Below are 22,095 nucleotides of genomic sequence, written 5' to 3' on the forward strand. Positions count from 1 at the left end.
CTTACTTCACTCTGTATAATGGGCTCCAGTTTCATCCATCTCAGTAGAACTGATTCAAATGTACTTTTTTTAATGGCTGAGTAATATTCCATTGTGTATATGTACCACAGCTTCCTTATCCATTCGTCTGCTGATGGACATCTAGGTTGCTTCCATGTCCTGGCTATTGTAAACAGTGCTGCGATGAACATTGGGGTACACGTGTCTCTTTCAATTCTGGTTTCCTCGGTGTATATGCCCAGCAGTGGGATTGCTGGGTCATATGGCAGTTCTATTCCCAGTTTTTTAAGGAATCTCCACACTGTTCTCCATAGTGGCTGTACTAGTTTGCATTCCCACCAACAGTGTAAGAGGGTTCCCTTTTCTCCACACTCTCTCCAGCATTTATTGCTTGTAGACTTTTGGATAGCAGCCATTCTGACTGGTGTGAAATGATACCTCATTGTGGTTTTGATTTGCATTTCTCTAATAATGAGTGATGTTGAGCATCTTTTCATGTGTTTGTTAGCCATCTGTATGTCTTCTTTGGAGAAATGTCTGTTTAGTTCTTTGGCCCATTTTTTGATTGGGTCGTTTATTTTTCGGGAATTCAGCTGCAGAAGTTGCTTGTATATTTTTGAGATTAATTGTTTGTCTGTTGCTTCATTTGCTATTATTTTCTCCCATTCTGAAGGCTGTCTTTTCACCTTGTTTATAGTTTCCTTTGTTGTGCAAAAGCTTTTAATTTTAATTAGGTCCCATTTGTTTATTTTTGCTTTTATTTCCAATATTCTGGGAGGTGGGTCATGGAGGATCCTGCTGTGATTTATGTCGGAGAGTGTTTTGCCTATGTTTTCCTCTAGGAGTTTTATTGTTTCTGGTCTTACGTTTAGATCTTTAATCCATTTTGAGTTTATTTTTGTGTACGGTGTTAGGAAGTGCTCTAGTTTCATTCTTTTACAAGTGGTTGACCAGTTTTCCCAGCACCACTTGTTAAAGAGATTGTCTTTTCTCCATTGTATATTCTTGCCTCCTTTGTCGAAGATAAGGTGTCCATAGGTGCGTGGGTTTATCTCTGGGCTTTCTATTTTGTTCCATTGATCTATATTTCTATCTTTGTGCCAATACCATACTGTCTTGATGACTGTGGCTTTGTAGTAGAGCCTGAAGTCAGGCAGGTTGATTCCTCCAGTTCCATTCTTCTTCCTCAAGATTGCTTTGGCTATTCGAGGTTTCTTATATTTCCATACAAATTGTGAGATGATTTGTTCTAGTTCTGTGAAAAATACCATTGGTAGCTTGATAGGGATTGCATTGAATCTGTAGATTGCTTTGGGTAGAATACTCATTTTCACTATATTAATTCTTCCAATCCATGAACACAGTATATTTCTCCATCTGCTTGTGTCCTCTTTGATTTCTTTCATCAGTGTTTTATAGTTTTCTATATATAAGTCTTTTGTTTCTTTAGGTAGATATATTCCTAAGTATTTTATTCTTTTTGATGCAATGGTGAATGGTATTGTTTCCTTAATTTCTCTTTCTGTTTTCTCATTATTGGAGTATAGGAATGCAAGGGATTTCTGTGTGTTAATTTTATATCCTGCAACTTTACTATATTCATTGATCAACTCTAGTAATTTTCTAGTAGAGTCTTTAGGGTTTTCTATGTAGAGGATCATGTCATCTGCAAACAGTGAGAGTTTTACTTCTTCTTTTCCTATCTGTATTCCTTTTATTTCTTTTTCAGCTCTGATTGCTGTGGCCAAAACTTCCAAAACTATGTTGAATAGTAGTGGTGAAAGTGGGCATCCTTGCCTTGTTCCTGACTTTAGGGGAAATGCTTTCAATTTTTCACCATTGAGGATAATGTTTGCTGTGGGTTTGTCATATATAGCTTTTATTATGTTGAGATATGTTCCTTCTATTCCTGCTTTCTGGAGGGTTTTAATCATAAATGGATGCTGAATTTTGTCAAAGGCTTTTTCTGCATCTATTGAGATAACCATATGGTTTTTACCTTTCAATTTGTTAATGTGGTGTATTACATTGATTGATTTGCAGATGTTAAAAAAACCTTGCATTCCTGGGATAAAGCCCACTTGGTCATGATGTATGATCTTTTTAATATGATGTTGGATTCTGTTTGCTAGAATTTTATTAAGGATTTTTGCATCTATGTTCATCAGTGATATTGGCCTGTAGTTTTCCTTTTTTGTGACATCTTTGTCTGGTTTTGGAATTAGGGTGATGGTGGCCTCATAGAATGAGTTTGGAAGTTTACCATCTTCTGCAATTTTCTGGAAGAGTTTGAGTAGGATAGGTGTTAGCTCTTCTCTAAATTTTTGGTAGAATTCCGCTGTGAAGCCGTCTGGTCCTGGGCTTTTGTTTGCTGGAAGATTTCTGATTACAGTTTCGATTTCCGTGCTTGTGATGGGTCTGTTAAGATCTTCTATTTCTTCCTGGTTCAGTTTTGGAAAGTTATACTTTTCTAAGAATTTGTCCATTTCTTCCAAGTTGTCCATTTTATTGGCATATAGCTGTTGGTAGTAGTCTCTTATGATCCTTTGTATTTCTGTGGAGTCTGTTGTGATCTCTCCATTTTCATTTCTAATTTTGTTGATCTGATTCTTCTCCCTTTGTTTCTTGATGAGTCTGGCTAATGGCTTATCAATTTTGTTTATCTTCTCGAAAAACCAGCTTTTAGTTTTGTTGATTTTTGCTATGGTCTCTTTTGTTTCTTTTGCATTTATTTCTGCCCTAATTTTTAAGATTTCTTTCCTTCTACTGACCCTGGGATTTTTCATTTCTTCCTTCTCTAGTTGCTTTAGGTGTAGAGTTAGTTGATTTATTTGATTTTTTTCTTGTTTCTTGAGGTACGCCTGTATTGCTGTGAACCTTCCCCTTAGTATTGCTTTTACAGTGTCCCATAGGTTTTGGGTTGTTGTGTTTTCATTTTCATTCGTTTCTATGCATAATTTTATTTCTTTTTTGATTTCTTCTGTGATTTGTTGGTTATTCAGAAGCGTGTTGTTTAGCCTCCATATGTTGGAACTTTTAATAGTTTTTTTCCTGTAATTGAGGTCTAATCTTACTGCATTGTGGTCAGAGAAGATGGCTGGGATGATTTCAATTTTTTTGAATTTACCAAGGCTAGATTTATGGCCCAGGATGTGATCTATCCTGGAGAAAGTTCCATGTGCACTTGAGAAAAAGGTAAAATTGATTGTTTTGGGGTGGAAACTCCTGTAAATATCAATTAAATCTAATTTGTCTATTGTATCATTTAAAGTTTGTGTTTCCTTGTTAATTTTCTGTTTAGTTGATCTATCCATATGCGTGAGTGGAGTATTAAAGTCTCCCACTATTATTGTGTTATTGTTAATTTCCCCTTTCATACTTGTTAGTATTTGCCTTATATATTGTGGTGCTCCTATGTTGGGTGCATATATATTTATGATTGTATATATTTATGATTGTTACGTCTTCTTCTTGAATTGATCCTTTGATCTTTATGTAGTGTCCTTCTTTGTCCCTTTTCACATCCTTTATTTTAAAGTCTATTTTATCTGAAATGAGTATTGCGACTCCTGCTTTCTTTTGGTCTCCGTTTGCATGGAATATGTTTTTCCATCCTTTCACTTTCAGCCTGTGTGTGTCCCTAGTTTTGAGGTGGGTCTCTTGTAGACAGCATATATAGGGGTCTTGTTTTTGTATCCATTCAGCAACCCTTTGTCTTTTGGTTGGGGCATTCAACCCATTTACATTTAAGGTAATTATTGATAAGTATGATCCCGTTGCCATTTACTTTGTTGTTTTGAGTTCGTGTTGAAACATCCTTTCTGTGTTTCCTGTTTAGAGAAGATCCTTTAGCATTTGCTGGAGAGCTGGTTTGGTGGTGCTGAATTCCCTCAGCTCTTGCTTGTCTGTAAAGCTTTTGAATTCTCCTTCATATCTGAATGAGATCCTTGCTGGGTACAGTAATCTGGGTTGTAGATTATTCTCTTTCATTACTTTAAGTATGTCCTGCCATTCCCTTCTAGCCTGAAGGGTTTCTATTGAAAGATCAGCTGTTATCCTTATGGGGATCCCCTTGTGTGTTATTTGTTGCTTTTCCCTTGCTGCTTTTAATATTTGTTCTTTGTGTTTGATCTTTGTTAATTTGATTAATATGTGTCTTGGGGTGTTTCGCCTTGGGTTTATCCTGTTTGGAACTCTCTGGGTTTCTTGGACTTCTGTGACTATTTCTTTCCTCATTTTAGGGAAATTCTCAACTATTATCTCCTCGAGTATTTTTTCATGGCCTTTCCTTTTATCTTCTTCTTCTGGGACTCCTATGATTCGAATGTTGGGGCGTTTCATATTGTCCCAGAGGTCCCGGAGGTTTTCCTCATTTCTTTTGATTCTTTTTTCTTTTTTCCTCTCTGCTTCGTTTATTTCCATCATTCTATCTTCTACCTCACTTATCCTGGTTATTCGTTTTAAATACAGCAGTGTGTACATGTCCATCCCATACTCCCTAACTATCCCTTCCCTCCATCCTTCCCCTCTGGCAATCATAACTTTGTTCTCTAAGTCTGTGAGTCTCTTTCTGTTTTGTAAGTTCATTTGTTTCATGTCTTCTAAAATTTCACAGATAAAGGATGCCATACGATATTTCACCTTCTCTGTCTGACTTACTTCACTCAATATGACTATGCAAGTCATTCATAAAAATGTTATACAGGAGAAGAGGAAGGTCAGAGCTCAGTGGCACGCCACTGGAAACCTCCATGCAGGTTGACATTTATCCATCAGGCAGCATTCTACATTTCTCTGTCTTGTTCACAGACATACCATAAAGACCTTGTCAAACGCCTTGCTGATATACAGATACTGAGTGCTTACATTTTTACTGATCTGCCAAGCCAATAATCATAATCAAAAATAGAAATGAAATGAGGTTTGTCTAACGACTTGTTCTTACAGAATTTATGCTGCCTTCTGATGGTTACTACTTTTTTCTAAGTGCTTACAAATCCTCCGTTTAATAGCCTGTTTTAGGATTTTGCACTCAATCAGCATCATGCCCCTTGTCTAACCCAAGGAGCCCATGTTCTTTGTGTCCCTTTTCAAAACCAAAGCTCATATTAGGGTCTTCAGTCTTCTGACACATGTCCCCATATCACAATCCCAAAACGTGAACAACTGTGACTAGGCCATCTAATCCACAAGACCTCTCACGACTCTGGAATATAATTTCAATTCATTTAGAACAGTTGAGTGCCTTCTTACAGCCGCCTTGCCTGTATTAGGCTTCAATTTATGGTTATGATATTGATTACCCTTTTAGGTTTGAATCATTATTTTTCACAAAAAAGATGAGATCATTCATTCAGTACCATTCCGTGAGTTCCATGTCTATCCTATCCTTGCTCTTCTTGTTCTGAACATATTTATTATAAACTGTTCTGTTATCTTTAGCAGGTTTTTTCAACCTTTAGGGTCATTTCAGGGATGGTTCTTTTTGGCATTTTTTTACCACACCCTCTTATATTCATTGATCCTTGATTTTTGTGCCTTCTTTTCCGTACATGTTCTTTAGAAATACAGGGTGGAGAGCACCCAGTAGAGGCACCCTGGTTTCAATAGCCAGCACATCTCCCAGCTGACTCTTTATTCATCTCCTTTTTTTCACTGTCTCCAGGCACGTAATCATACCTACTTCGGTGTAGAAAACCACTTTCCTAAAGTCTAGGATCTTGCTTTATAGAGTAGTTAGGGAGTTTCAGCTAAAATGGTTGCTTTCTCTAAAAGTTTCTGTCACCTTCAGTTCACCAATTTCTCTTTTTTAGTCAGTGAGACAAGCAAGTCTCTTTATCATTTTCTCTACCTTCTAGGAGGTGGAGTTGTCAACAATGGAGGTTGAAAACTTGTCAGATATTCGCTTTTAGTTAAATGATATGTCTAGCAGATGTCTGTGGAGCTGAAATCACTCACGTTTACTACATTTGCTCTTAGAACAAAAAGCCTGTCAGGCTATAGTCCATGGGGTCACAAGGAGTTGGGCACAAGTGAAGGACTTTCACTTTCACTACTAAGTAAATCCACCATGTTTTATTTTTCTTATTAAATCACAAATTAAGTTAGATTTACCAGACAATCCATTGCAATGGTTACTGCAACTAAGATGTGTGGATTGGTGAGAGTATCTATTGAAATGATTTACCATGAGACTTTGAAAATGCAGAAATATCAGGTTAAATGCAAGTACAGTAGGTTGAGTGGGTTCAAGATGAGGAGATATTAATGGCAAACACTGTAACTTTGTTCTGACTTCTGTCATGAACTGGACATTATGGGACTTTGGATAAATAGGTTAAAATCTCTTCCTCCACTCCATCTATGCCGTATCATGGACCACCTCGGGAGGGTAGAGTAGGAATTCATAAATAGGCATTCAGGTGAAAAATGTCAGATAACAACTGTAACACACAAGATGATTTTTAAATGGCTTTCTGTGGTTGAAATAAAAAAAGTATTATATTTCAAAATAGTAAACCATTTCACTCTCAACTGTTGCTGAGTCTGTAAGGATCATGGGGTTGTTTTTTTCCCCCCTTGCAGTTGCTGTGTAACCCAAGTAAGATCTTTCACTGAAACGATTTACTGCTTCTGTTTCCCATGCAGATTTCTTTCTGATATTTCATTGTCCTCTATTATCCATTATACATAACCTTTAGCTACTAATGCCTGTAGGCTGTACTGCCCCCAGTCCACTAGTGGAAATCACATCAGTATCAATGGGACATCAATAGTTGTTCTGTGCATTATGGCTCTGTAAGTGGTCATTGAAAATCAGTGGAAATCCAGCAAGTGAACAGTCAGAGCTGGATTATTCAGGCAACCAGCCCCATCCTCACTTCTACCCACTATTACCTTTTGGGTCAGCAAAAAAATTTGATTTCTTTGAATAAGTTTTGAGGTCATAAAATTTAGTGAAGGGAGGCATGGGAAGATACTGATTATATGAAGATATTATGGCGATTGTCATCACTTACCCATAAATCTGTAATATTTTCCATCTGAATCAAAAAAAATGTCCTTATGCTTCATCCTCTCTGATATTTTGGCATCAGTGATGTATCAGTGCCAGTCAGAAGCACATTTGCTTGAATTTACAAATAAGTCATATGAAGTCGTAGTCAGGAAGACAGATGACCATATGGAAGGCATCAAGCGGAGGCCAGGCTAAGGTACTTCATCAGTGGTTGTAAAGGGCACAAACTTGGCTTCTCTGGTAATATTTGATGTTTTGATCAAGTTTCTCCACAGTCAGCAGTTTGTACATAAGAGGCAATAGAAACTCACAAGAATATGTTGTGTTTGGGGCCAGATGGACTGTTGCATTAAATGAGTTAGGGAGTAGGGATTTCTGGCTCTCAAACTAAATATGATCAGTTAATGATATTGATGTTCCTTCTCTTTTGCCATGAAATTAGTAGTGATTCCTACCACCTTCAGGGGATGCAAGTAGTGTTCAAACTCTACAGATGAAATAAGTCCATAAATCTCTTTGCCATGACATACTATATACTCCACATGTAGAAAGTTGACCAGTTCAGTTCAGTTCAGTCACTCAGTCGAGTCCGACTCTTTGCAACCCCATGGACTGCAGCACTCCTGGCTTCCCTGTCCATCACCAACTCCCGGAGTTTGCTCAAACTCATGTCCATCGAGTTGGTGATGCGATCCAACCATCTGATCCTCTGTCGTCCCCTTCTCCTCCCGCCTTCAATCTTTCCCAGCATCAGGGTCTTTTCCAATGAGTCAGTTCTTTGCATCAGGTGGCCAAAGTACTGGAGCTTCAGCTTCAGCATCAGTCCTTTCAATGAATATTCAGGACTGATTTCCTTTAGGATGGACTGGTTGGATCTCCTTGCAGTCCAAGGGACTCTCAAGAGTCTTCTCCAACACCACAGTTCAAAAGCATCAATTCTTTGGCGCTCAGCTTTCTTTATAGTCCAACTCCATACATGACTACTGGAAAAACCATAGCTTTGGCTAGACGATCCTTTGTCGGCAAAGTTGACCAGAATGATTATTAATACAGAATTAGGAGAGAGAGAATATTGAGCCCAATTCTGTGATCAAAACTTTAAGAATGGAACTATTCAAGAGGGCAGAGTGCCTACTTCACTTGCTCTCTGCACAAAAATTGAGTAACAGTGAGTTCAGGGTTTTCTTCTGCCCCCTTTGTGCTAGTCCAAATTAACCTCCTTTCTAGGGCTGTGATTATGGTGGAGGAATAACATGCTGAAAACGACAGAATGAGAGGAGTAGAGTGTGCTTATTTTGCCTACGTGACAAAAAAGTGCAAATATTTTAAAATATAGGGAAGAAATAGAGTAAGACAAATTTTGATTTTTGGAAAATTCAAAAACTTAACTTTTGTTTTCTTTTTTAATAGAGAGAATAGAAATGGAGTTTTTTTCCCCCAACAATCTAGCTAGACAATGCCCTCTCCCACAAGCTATACTAGATATAGATAAATACACTCACCAAAAAGCATCTCTTTCAATTACTAGTTAACTTCATTAATGCCTCTGTGCCTCACTTTCCTCATCTATAAAGTGAGAATGTTGATAACACCATCCTCACAGATTTTCTTTTTATTTTTTAATATAAATTTATTTCTTTTAATTGGAGGCTAATTACTTTACAATATTGTATTGGTTTTGCCATACATTGACATGAATCCACCACGGGTGTACATGTGTTCCCCATCCTGAACCCCCCTGCCACCTCCCTCCCCATCCCATCCCTCTGGGTCATCCCAGTGCACCAGCCCCGAGCACCCTGTCTCATGCATCAGACCTGGACTGGCGATTCGTTTCACATATGATAATATACATGTTTCAATGCCATTCTCCCAAATCATCCCACCCTCGCCCTCTCCCACAGAATCCGAAAGACTATTCTATACATCTGTGTCTCTTTTGCTGTCTCACATACAGGGTTATCGTTGCCATCTTTCTAAATTCCATAAATGAAGCAGAGCATATAAAACACTGAGGACATTTCTTAGTAGATCTAAGGAACATACTTAATTTTGTTTTTTTTAAAAATAATATTGAAATCGAGTTTTTTTTGCCCCAGCAATCTAGATAGAAAAACCCCTTTCCCACAAGTTTCCTGGGTATAGATAAATACTCTCACGAAAAACCCATCTTTTTCACTTACTTGTAACTTCATTAATGCCTCTGCACCTCAGTTTCCTCATCTATAAAACGGGAACATTGATAATACTCTCCTCGTGGATTTTCAATTTAATTGAATGAAGCAGAGCATGTAAAACACCCAGGACATCACTTAGTAGCTCTAAGTAACATTAAGTTTTTTTTTTTTAATAGATAGAATTGAAATCAAGTCCCCCCCCCAATAATCTAGATAGACGATGCCCTTTCCCAAAAAGTTTACTAACTGTCGATAAATACGCTAACCAATAAAACTTTCATTTACTAGTGACTCATTAAGTCTCTGTGCCTCAGGTTCCTCATCTATAAAATGGGAATATTGACAACACCTTCCTCCTAGATTTTCTTTTTAATTAAATGAAGCTTAACATGTAAAACAGCCACCATTGCTTAGGAGATCTAACTAACATACATAATATTGGTTTTTTTTAAGAGTGTTAAAATCTTTATTTTTCCCCACAGCCTTGTAGATTTTCTTTTACCTTACTGATTTTTATTTTTAATTAAATGAAACAGAGCATGTAAAAACCCAGGACATTCTTAGTAGAGTTAAGTAACATACTTAAGTTTTTAAAATAGAATTCAAATTGATTTTTTCCCCCCAAAATCTAATAGACAGTTCCCTTACCAACAAAGTTTATTAAGTATAGATAAGTATGCTCACCAGTACATCATCTTTCACTTACTAATAACTTTCTTAATGCCTCTGTGCCTCAGTTTCCTCATATATAAAATGGGGATGTTGATAACACCTTCCTTGTAGATTTTCTTTTTGATTAAATGAAGAAGAGCATGTAAAACAACCACGACATTGCTTAGAAGATCTAAGCAACACACTTACTTTTTTTAATAGAGAGAATTGAAATTGGGTTTTTTTCCCCCAACAATCTAGCCAGAGAATGCCCTTTCCCACAAAGTTTTCTAAATAGATAAATACACTCACCAAAAAGCATGTATTTCCCCAACTAGTAACGCCATTAATGTCTCTGGGTCTCAGTTTCCTCATCTATAAAATGCCAATGGTGATAACACCTTCCTCGTACATTTTATTTGTAATTAAATGAAGCAGCGCGTGTAAAACACTGAGGACAAGCTTAGTAGAGTTAAGTAACATACTTAATTTTGTTTATTTTTAATAGAATTGAAATCAAATGTTTTTCCCCAAACATTCTAGATAGATGATGCCCTCTCCCACAAAGTTTACTAAGTATAGGTAAATATGGTTAGCAAAAGCATCTCTTTCACTTACTAGCAACTTCATTAATGCCTCAGTTTCCTGAAGTATAAATGGGGATATTGATAACAATTTCCTCCTAGATTTTCTTTTCAATTAAATGAAGCAGACCCTGTTAAACACTGAGGACATTGCGAAGTAGTCTAAGTAACATACTTAATTTTGTTTTTTCTTTTTAATAGAGATAACTGAAATTGACTTTTTCCCCCACAACATTCTAGATAGACAGTGCACTTTCCACAAAGTTTACTGAGTGTAGATAAATATGCTCTCAAAATAAAGGATCTCTTTCACTCACTAGTAACTTCATTGATGCCTCTGTACCTCAGTTTCCTCATCTATAAAATGGGAATGTTGATAACATATTCCTCGTAGATTTTCTTTTTAAGTAAATGAAGAAGAGCATGTAAAATACCCAGGACATTGCTTAGTAGATCTAAGTAACATACTTAATTTTGTTTTTTTTAATAGAGAGAATTGAAATCTAGATTTATTTCCTCACAATCTAGATAGTCAAATCCCATTCTCATGAATTTTGCAAATGTCAATAAATACCTCACCAAAACACATCTCTTTCACTCACTAATAACTTCATTAATGCCTCTAGCCTGTTTCCCTGTCTGTAAAATGGGAATGTTGCCAACACCTTCCTTGTAGATTTTCTTTTCAATTAAATGAAGCAGAGCATGTAAAACACCCAGGACATTGCTTAGTAGATCTAAGTAACATACTTAATTCTGTTTACTTTTTTAGTAGATGGAATTGAAAACAAGTATTTTTCCCCAACATTCTGGATAGTCTTTTCCCAAAAAGTTTACTAAGTCTAGTTAAATATGCTCACCAAAAAGCATCTCTTTCACTTACTAGTAACTTCATTAATACCTCTGGGCTTCAGTGTCCTCATGTATAAAATGGGAATGTTGATAACACCTTCCTTGTAGATTTTTTAAAGTAAATTAAGCAGCGCATGGAAAACACCCAGGAAATTGATTCATAGATGTAAATAGTATAGTTAATTCTGGTTTTTTTTAATAGACAGATTGGAAATCAAGTTTTTTTCCTGACAATCTAGACAGACTTTGACTTCTCCACAAACTTTACTAAGTATACATAAAAAATGCTGACCAAAAAGAATCTCTTTCACTTATTATTAACTTTTTAATCCCTCTGTGCCTCAGGTTCCTCATCTGTAAAATGGGAATGTTGATAACACATTCCTCGTAGATTTTGGTTTTAATTAGATGGAGTTAATCACGTAAAACACCAAGAACATTACATAGTAGATCTAAGTAACACACTTAATTCAGGTTTTTTTTTCGATAGAATTGAAATTGAGTTTTATTTGCCAACAATCTAGATAGCCAGTGACCTTTTGTGAAATTTTACAAAATGTCCATAAGTACGTTCACCAAATAGCATCTCTTCCACTTACTAGTTATATCATTAATGCCCCTTTGCCTCAGTTTCCTCATCTATAAATTGGGAATGTTGATAACACCTTCCTAGCTGATTTTTTAATTAAGTGAAGCAGAGCATGTAAAACACACAGGACATTGCTTAGTAGATCTAAATAACATATTTAATATTTTTAATAGGTAGATTTGAAAGTGGGTTCTAGATACAAAAAGCCCTTTCCCACGAAGTTTTCTAATTATAGATAAATACGCTCACCAAAAAGTATCTTTCACCTACTGTTAAATTCACTAATGCCGCTGTGCCTCAGTTTCCTCATGTTTAAAATGGGAATGTTGAAAACGCCTTCCTCGTAGATATTTTTTAATTAAATGAAGGAGAGCCTGTAAAACAACAAGAACATGCTTAGAAATGTAATACTTAATTTTTGTAATACTTAATTTTTGTAATACTTAATTTTGTAATTAATACTTAATTTTGTAATTTTGTAATACTTAATTTTTTTTTTTTTTTAGAAGAGAGAGTTGAAATCGAGTTTTTCCCCCCAATAATCTGGACCAACAATGCACTTTCCCATAAAGTTTAGTGAGTCTAGGTCCATACACTCACCAGAAAGCATCTCTTTCACTTTCTAGTAACTTCATTAATGCCTCTGTGCCTCAGTTTACTCGTCTATAAAATGGGAGTGTTGATAACACCTTCTTCTTTGATTTTTTTCAGTTAAATTAAACAGAGCATATGACACATGCTAAGTAACATAAGGGTGTTACTTAGTAGATCTAAGTGAAATACTTAATTTCTTTTTTTTATAAAAGAGAGTTGAAATTGAGTTTTTTTTTCCCAACAATCTAGATAGACAGTGCCCTTTTCCAGAAAGTTTACTGAGTGTAGATAAATACGCTCTCAAAGAAATCATCCGTTTCGCTTCTTGTAACTTCATTACTGCCTCTGTGCCTCAGTTTCCTGTAAAATCTGTAAAATGGGAATGCTGATAACACCTTCCTTGTAGATTCTCTTTTCAATTTAATGAAGCAGAGCATGTAAAACACCCAGGATATTTCTTAGTAGATCTAAGTAGCATACTTAATTTTTTAAAATAGAATTGAAAGAGTAATTTTCCCCCAAAATCTAGATAGACCATGCCCTTTCACACAATGTTTACTAAGTATAGATAAATAATGCTCACCAAAATCATTCCTTTCACTTATTAGTAAATTTGATAAAGCCTCTGTACCTCAGTTTCCTCATCTATAAAATGGGAATGTTGATAACACCTTCCTCATAGATTTTCTTTTTGATTAAATGAAGAAGAGCATGTAAAACACCCAGAATATAGCTTAGTAGGTCTAAGCAACACACTTAATTTTTTTGTTTTAATAGAGAGAATTGAAATCGAGTTTTTTCCCCCAACAATCTGGACAGACCCACCCTTTCATAGTTAAATATGCTCACTAAAAGCAAGCACTTTTGCCATCTCCTGTTTGACCACTTCCAATGTGCAGACTTTATTTTTGGGGCTCTAAAATAACTGCAGATGGTGACTGCAGCCATGAAATTAAAGGACGCTTACTCCTTGGCAGGAAAGTCATGACCAACCTGGACAGCATATTAGAAAGCAGAGACATTACTTTGCCAACAAAGGTCCATCTAGTCAAGGCTATGGTTTTTCCAGTAGTCATGTATGGATGTGAGAGTTGGACTATAAAGAAAGCTGAGCGCCGAAGAATTGATGCTTTTGAACTGTGGTGTTGGAGAAGACTGTTGACAGTTCCTTGGACTGCAAGCAGATCCAACCAGTCCATCCTAAAGGAAGTCAGTCCTGAATGTTCATTGGAAGGAATGATGTTGAAGCTGAAACTCCAATACTTTGGCCACCTGATGCGAAGAGCTGACTCACTTGAAAAGACCCTGATGCTGGGAAAGATGGAAGACAGGAGGAGAAAGGGACGACAGAGGATGAGATAGTTGGATGCCATCACTGAGTCAGTGGACATGAGTTTGGGTAAACTCCAGGAGTTGGTGATGGACAGGAAAGCCTGGCATGCTTCAGTCCATGGGGTCGCAAAGAGTCGGACAGGACTGAGCAACTGAACTGAATTGATTGATAAAAACACTCACCAAAACGCATCTCTTTCCCTTAGTAGTAACTTCATTAAGGCCTCTAGCCTCAGTTTCTCCATCTATAAAATGGGAATATTGACAGCACCTTCCTAGTTGATTTTTTTTTTTGATTAAATGAAGCAGAGCATGTAAAAACCCAGGACATTGGTTAGTAGATCTAAATAAATATTTATTTTTTAAATATATAGATATGAAAGCAGGTCTATTCCCCCAATAATCTATATAGAAAATGCCCTTTCCCACAGAGTTTTCTACATATAGACAAATACGCTCAACAAAAAGCATCTCTTTCACTTGCTATTAACTTCATTAATGCCTCTGTGCCTCAGTTTCCTCATGTTTAAAATGGGAATGTTGAAAACACCTTCCTCGTAGTTTTTTTTAATTAAATGAAGGAGAGCCTGTAAAACAACAAGAACATGCTTAGAAATGTAAGTAGCATACTTAATTTTGTTTTTTTTTTTTTAGAAGAGAGAGTTGAAATCGAGTTTTTTTCCCCAATAATCTGGACCGACAATGCACTTTCCCATAAAGTTTAGTGAGTCTAGGTCCATACACTCACCAGAAAGCATCTCTTTCACTTTCTAGTAACTTCATTAATACCTCTGAACCTCAGTTTCCTCATCTATAAAATGGGAATGTTGGTAACACCTTCCTTGTAGATTTTCTTTTTAATTAAATGAAGTAGAGCATGTAAAACACCAAGAACATTGCATAGTAGATCTAAGTAATACACTTAATTCAGGTTTTTATTTTTCGATAGAATTGAAATTGAGTTTTATTTGCCAACAATCTAGATAGCCAGTGACCTTTTGTGGAATTTTACTAAATGTCCATAAATACGTTCACCAAATAGCATCTCTTCCACTTACTAGTTATATCATTAATGCCCCTTTGCCTCAGTTTCCTCATCTATAAATTGGGAATGTTGATAACACCTTCCTAGTTGATTTTTTAATTAAGTGAAGCAGAGCATGTAAAACACACAGGACATTGCTTAGTAGATCTAGGAAGCATACTTAATTTTTTTTAATAGAATTGAAATAGAGTTGTTTTTCCCCATTAATCTAGATAGACGGTGCAGTTTCCCACAAAGTTTACTAGGTATCCATGCATGTGCTCACCAAAACGCATCTCTTTCAGTTACTAGTAACTTCATTAAGGCCTCTGTGCCTCAGTATCCGGAGAAGGCAATGGCACCCCACTCCAGTACTCTTGCCTGGAAAATCCCATGGACGGAGAAGCCTGGTAGGCTGCAGTCCATGGGGTCGCTAAGAGTCGGACACGACTGAGCAACTTCGCTTTCACTTTTCCCTTTCATGCACTGGAGAAGGAAATGGCAAACCACTCCAGTGTTCTTGCCTGGAGAATCCCAGGGACGGCGGAGCCTGGTGGGCTGCCGTCTGTGGGGTCGCACAGAGTCGGACACGACTGAAGCGACTTAGCAGCAGCAGTAGCCTCAGTATCATCATCTATAAAATGGGAATCTTGATAACACCTTCCCTGTGGATTTTCTTTTTAATTAAATGAAGCAAAGCACGTAAAACACCCAGAACATTGCTTAGTAGATCTAACTAACATACTTAACTTTGTTTTTCTAAACAGAATTGAAATGGAGATTTATTTTGCTCACAATCTAGATAGTTAACGCCCTTTCCCAAGAATTTTACTAAGTATCGATAAATATGCTCAACAAAATGCATCTCTTTCAGATACTAATAAGTTCATTAAGGACTCTAGGCTTAGTTTCCCCATCTATAAAATGGGAATGTTGATAACACCTTTTTTGTAGATTTTCTTTTTAATTAAATGAAGTATTGCGGGTAAAACACCCAGGATATGTTTAGTAGATCTAAGTGACATACTTAAATTTGTTTTTGTTTTTAATAAAGATAAATGAAATCCAGTTTTATATCACCTGCAATTTAGGTAGTTAATACCCTTTACCACAAAATATACAAAGTTCGGATAAATACACTCACCAAAAGCTTCTCATTTACGTTGACAACTTCATGAATGCCTCTGTGCCTCAGTTTCCTCATCTATGAAATGGGAATGCTGATAACACTTTCCTCGTCTATTTTTATTTAATTGACTGAACCAGAGCATGTAAAACACACAGGACATTGCTTCATAGATCTAAATACCACACTTAATTTTGATTTTTTAAAATACAGAATTGAAATCGAGTATTTCAATGTGTGATACTTTCCACAATAATCTAGATACAGAATGCCCTTTCCCACAAGTTTTCTAAGTATAGATAAAAACGCTCCCCCAAAAGCATCTCTTTCACTTATTGGTAACTTTATTAATGCCTCAGTGCCTCAGTTTCCTCATCTATAAATTGGGAATGTTGATAACACCTTCTTCTAGATTTTCTATTTAATTAATTAAAGGAGAGCATGTTAAACACCCAGGACATTTCTTATTAGAACTAAGTAATGTACTTAATTTTTTCAAATTAAATAGTAGTCAATATTTTTCCCCAAGAATCTAAGCAGACAATCCCCTTCCAACAATGTTTACTTGTATAGATAAATATGCTCACCAAAATGCATCTCTTTCAATTACTAGTAACTTCATTAATGACTCAGTTTCTTCAGTAACTTCATTAATGAATCAGTTTCCTCATCTATGAAATGGGAATGTTGAGAACACCTTCCTCGTAGATTTTCTTTTTAATTAAATGAAGCAGAGTATGTAAAACACCCAGGACATTGTTTAGTAGATCTAAGTAACATACTTAATTTTGTTTTCTTTTTAATAGAATTGAAATCGAGTTTTTTTGCCCACAATCTAGATAGTTAATGCCCTTTACCACAAAGTTTACAAAGTTCCAATAAATACTCTCACCTAAAAGCTTCTCATTCACTTTGGTAACTTCATTAATGCCTCTGTGCCTCAGTTTCCTCATCTATGAAATGGGAACGTTGATAGTATCTTCCTTGTCAATATTTATTTAATTTTATGAACCAGAGCATGTAAAACACACAGGACATTGCTTTGTAGATCTAAGTAACATACTGAATTTTGATTTTTTAAAAATATATAATTGAAATCAAGTATATTTACCCAACAATCTAGATAGACAATGCTCTTTCCTACAAAGTTTACTAAGTACAGATAAGTACGCTCACCAAGAACCATGTCTGTCGCTTACTACTAAATTCATTAATGCCTCTGTGCCTCAGTTTCCTCATGTATAAAATGTTGATAACACCTTCCTGGTAGATTTTTTAAAGTAAATTAAACAGAGCATGGAAAGCACCCAGGACATGCTTCGTAGATCTAAGTAACATACTTAATACATTTTTTTTTAATAGATGGATTGGAAATCGAGTATTTTCCCACCAATAATCTAGATAGACAATGCCCTTTCCACAAACTTTAAAATGTATACATAAATTTGCTGACCAAAAAGACTCTCTTTCACTTATTAACTTTTTAATCCCTCTATGCCTCAGTTTCCTCATATATAAAATGGGAATATTGATAATACCTTCCTCATATATATTTTTTAATTAAATGGACCCAAACATGTGAAACACTAAGGACATTGAATAGTATATCTAAGTGACATAGTTAATTTTTTTATATTGAATTATTAAAATTGAGTTTCTTTTGCAAATAATCTAGATACTCTAACCTTTTGTGAAAGTTTTACTAAATGTCCATAAATATGTTCATCAAATAGCATCTCTTTCACTGATTAGTAAATTCATTAATACCCCTTTGCCTCAGATTTGTCATCTATAATTTGGGAATGTTGATAACACCCTCCTAATTGATATTTTAATTAAATGAAACAGAGCAATTAAAACACTGAGATTATTGTTTAGTAGAGCTAAGTAACATACTTAATTTTGGGTTTTTTAAAATAGAATTCAAGTTGAGATTTATATAGCCCACAATCTAGACAGTTAATGCCCATTACCACAAAGTTTCCAAAGTTCCGATAAATACACTCATCAAAAGCATCTCATTCACTTTGGTAACTTCATTAATGCCTCTGTGCCTCAGTTTCCTCATCTATGAAATGGGAATTTTGATATACCTTCCTTGTCTATTTTTATTTAATTGACTGAACCAGAGCATGTAAAACACACAGGCCATTGCTTAGTTGATTTAAATAGCATACTTAATTTGATTTTTTTTTGGAATGGAATTGAAATCGAGTAACTTTCCCCAGAAATCTAGATACACAATGCCCTTTCCCACAAAGTTTAATAAATGTAGATTAAAAATGTTCACCAAGAAGCATCTGTTTCACTTCCTGGTAAGTTCATTAATGCCTCAGTGCCTCAGTTTCTTCATCTGTAAATTGGGAATTGTTGCTAACAGCTTCTTGTAGATTTTCTATTTAATTAATTAAAGCAGAGCATGTTAAAGACCCAGGACATTGCTTATTAGAACTAAGTAGCAGACTTAATTTTGTTTTTTTCAAGAGAGAGAATAGAAGTCGTTTTCTTCCCCCAACAATCTAGGTGGACAAACCACTTCCGACAGTGTTTACTTGTATAGATAAATACGCTTACCAACACGCATCTCTTTCAGTTACTAGTAACATCATTAATGCATCTGTGCCTCAGTTTCCTTATCTATAAAATGGGAATATTGTTAACATTTTCAAGTAATATTTTTAATGAAGCAGAGCATATAAAACACCCAGGAAAATCTTAGCAGATCTAAGTAACATACTTCGTTTTGATTTTTTTTAATATAGAACTGAAATCGAGTATTTTCCCCCAACAAACTTGATACACAATTTCCTTTCCAACCAAGTTTAATAGAGAGTATAGATGTCGATTTTATCCCCCAACAATCTAGATAGATAATGCCCTTTCCCACAAAGTTTACTAAGTATACATGAACACGCTCACCCAAAAGCATCTCTTTCACTTACTAGTTACTTCATTAATGCCTCAGTGCCTCAGTTTCCTCATCTGTAATATGGGAATGTTGATAACACTTTCCCCATAGATTTTTGTTAACTAAATTAAGCAGAGCATGTAAAACACTGAGTATATTGCTTCAGAGATCTAAGCAACAAACTTAATTCTGTTTTCTTAAATAGATTGGAAATCGAGTTTTATTTCCCTGACAATCTATGTACCAATGCCCTTTCCACAAAGTTTACTAAGTATAGATAAATTTACTGACCAGAAAGTATCTCCTTCACTTACTATTAACTTCTTTAATACCTCTGTGCCTCAGTTTCCTCATCTATAAAATGGGAATGTTGATAACACCTTGTTCGTAGATTTTCTTTTCTCTTAAAGGGACCCAATCATGTAAAACACAAAGGACATTGCTTTGATCTAAGTAACATACTTAATTTTGTTGTTTTCAATACAGAATATTGAAAACGAGTTTTTCCCCAAGAATCTAGATAGATAATGCCCTTTCCCACAATGTTTACTAAGTATAGATTAATACACTTTCCAAAAAGCATCTCTTTCACTAACTTGTAACTTTAATAATACCTGTTTCTCAGTTTCTTCATTTGTAAAATGGGAATGTTGATAACACTTTCTTTGTAGATTTTCTTTTATTTTTTATTAATGAAGCAGACCATGTAAAACACCCATGACATTGCTTAGTAGATCTAAGTGAAATACTTAATTCTTTCTTAATAGATAGAATTGAAATCGAGTTTTTATCCCCCCAAATCTAGATAGGCAACTCAACCTTGAAGAGTGGGGCAAGGGGCCGTTCCTTTGACGGTGAAGGTAACTGTGGAGCTCTGCATACAGGGCTGGACTCAGCTCCCCACCTCTGGCTACAGGCACCCTACAATGGGGCATGTTTGCCCTTTACTTGGGCCTGTGTTGTAGATCAGGAAGAGTTTCCATCTTCCCCATCGCTGCCCTTCTCTCCTGCACCTCATCTCCCTCCCCTCCCTGCTCTCCACCCTACCCCTTCCCTCCCCTCCCCTCCCCCTCTGTCTCTCCTCTAACTTCTGGAATTCCCTTTCTCCACTGAGAAGTGCCACACGAAAGCCAGGCCAGACTGAGGGTTTTATGGTTGTACAAGAGCTGTTTACAGGTGTCTTGGGGCACGTGACTATCCTGAATATTAAGAATAGCTCGTAACCATGAGTCCTGTGCTTGACGTTGTACTTGATTTATCCTGTTTCTACCTGCTCCCTCATCACTATCATCATCCCCCTTTTAAAAGAAGTCAAACCGGGGTGGAATTGCTCAGTGTCACTCCGTGACAAGCTCTGCGCTGGCCTGATGATGAAGTGGTTCCACTCACTGCGCTTTCACATGTGGCCCCTCTTCTACCACTGGGTTGGAATAGAGAAGGAGGAGCAGGTAGACAGAGCTGGGGCTGCTCTATCAGCCAGCCTGCCTTTGAGGGGGACAGGGATTTGGTCAGACAGCCTCTTAGGTACCTTAATCCTGGAGGACATTAATCATTTTTGTCATTAATTCTCTTGATAAATTCTTTAAACCTCTCTTCATGTCTCTCTCTCTCTGTCTCTCTCTCTCTCTTTTTTTTTCCATGCTGCATGGCATGTGGGATCTTAGTTTCTGCCACCAGGGATTGAACCGGCATTCCCTGCAGTGGAAGTACAGAGCTTAACCACTGGACTGCCAAGGAAGTCCCTCAAGTATGTCATTCTTAATGACACTTTAGTGCAGGTGTGGGGGAGAGGAGGTGACATTTGTGTGCACATCACTAATGCGCTCTTTGGAAGCTTGTCTTTGGGAGAAGTAGTTCCTTATATTGTGGGCAGTAACGCTTTGGCATTGAAGATTCCCAATAAAACTTTATTTATATTTTATGCAGAAGAAAACAAGAAAAAAAGAAGTCTGGTCATTCAAAAGAAAGATCCAAGGAAAGGAAGAAGAAAAAGTCATCTAAAAGAAAACACAAGAAGCATTGTGACGATAGTGACAGCGACTCTGATTCTGACAGACTCCAGTGGTGAGAAAGCCAATATCATTCTGCCCACCTTGCTTTCAAGAAGTAAAACTTAATACTAGAAAAAGGTACTTAATAATAGCCAAGGGTTTTGAACACGCACTGACTTTCTGTCAGGGACCCTGCTAGGTGCCTGATACCACCATTGCTGTGTGCTCCACACAGTCACTGTAGGACGCATCTTAGAGTTGGGGAGACAGAGGGCCCGAGCAGGTTATAAGTACCGCCTGAACCCAAGGTCACACAGTTTGGATTCAGAGCTAAGCGGTGTGACTCCAGAGTGGTGGTGTGTAGCTGCACAAGGCCTGTGGCACCCAACCAAGTTGGGGTCAGTCCGTGAGACGTGTGGTGCCAAACCAGGCCATAGGGGGCTGCATCAGCCCAGTGGAGCGGCTCTTTTGAGAGATTCTCACATTCAGTGGGCAGCTTTGTGCGATTTTCAAAGAGGCACAACATAGGGGACCCTTCAGGCCAGCAGCTGATTTCTGGAAGACACTTCCTATGGGGCTGCATCACAACAAAGCCCCCTTTTTGTGCCCTCCCCTGGCTGGCGATCGACAGAGGGTGCCTCCTCTGGGGACACATTACAGACAGACCCCCTTCCCCTGATGTTACCTTTCTTCCTTCCTGCTGGAAGACTGAGTTTTCCTGAAGCACAGATCTCAGCATGGCAGTCCCTGCTTAAAATCCTCCCATAGCTCTCCGTGGCCTCAGGGTCAAGTCAGACCCCTGTTGATCGGTGGATCTCTCATCACATGTACACTGCGCTCTCCTGCATTGTCCAGTGTGGCCTGAGAGTGACTTTCATCTCCTCATCTTGCACGTCCTTTCTCCTGACTCTGCCATGTGGTACAGAGTTCGGCTGCCTACACTGCCAATCTCTCCTTGCATGTGTCTTGGCCTACTTGCTGCATGGATGGATGTGCATTACTCTTGTAATTAAACTGACTTTAGAAGGAACTAGCTTAAGAGTCACCTTTTCATGGTCAACCATTCCTCACCCACCCTCCCCAAATCAGCCTGATGGTGAGACTCCTCTTATACCCAGAGCACCCCCCCAACTTCCCTGTCACTCAGATTCTGCTGACCCCCTTCCCTCTGTCTCCTCCACTAGACTGAGCTCCTGGAAAGCATCCCCCCAAACACACACAGCCTGAAGATACTCAAACATCCAGAAAA

General features: G+C 37.2%; 1 protein-coding gene across 1 annotated transcript in view; it reads left to right on the plus strand.

The window, feature by feature from the left end:
* LOC145535593 (uncharacterized) overlaps nucleotides 1-22,095 on the plus strand; it is a 35,221-nt gene that overhangs the window by 8,071 nt on the left and 5,055 nt on the right. Inside the window, exon 3 of the mRNA XM_081564022.1 lies at nucleotides 20,782-20,919. Coding sequence (XP_081420148.1) covers nucleotides 20,782-20,919 — 138 coding nt within the window. The remainder of the gene's footprint in view (nucleotides 1-20,781; nucleotides 20,920-22,095) is intronic.

Source organism: Giraffa tippelskirchi, chromosome X (genome assembly GCF_054371585.1).
Source record: "Giraffa tippelskirchi isolate mGirTip1 chromosome X, T2T-mGirTip1v1.2.pri, whole genome shotgun sequence".
Classification (NCBI taxonomy): domain Eukaryota; kingdom Metazoa; phylum Chordata; class Mammalia; order Artiodactyla; family Giraffidae; genus Giraffa; species Giraffa tippelskirchi.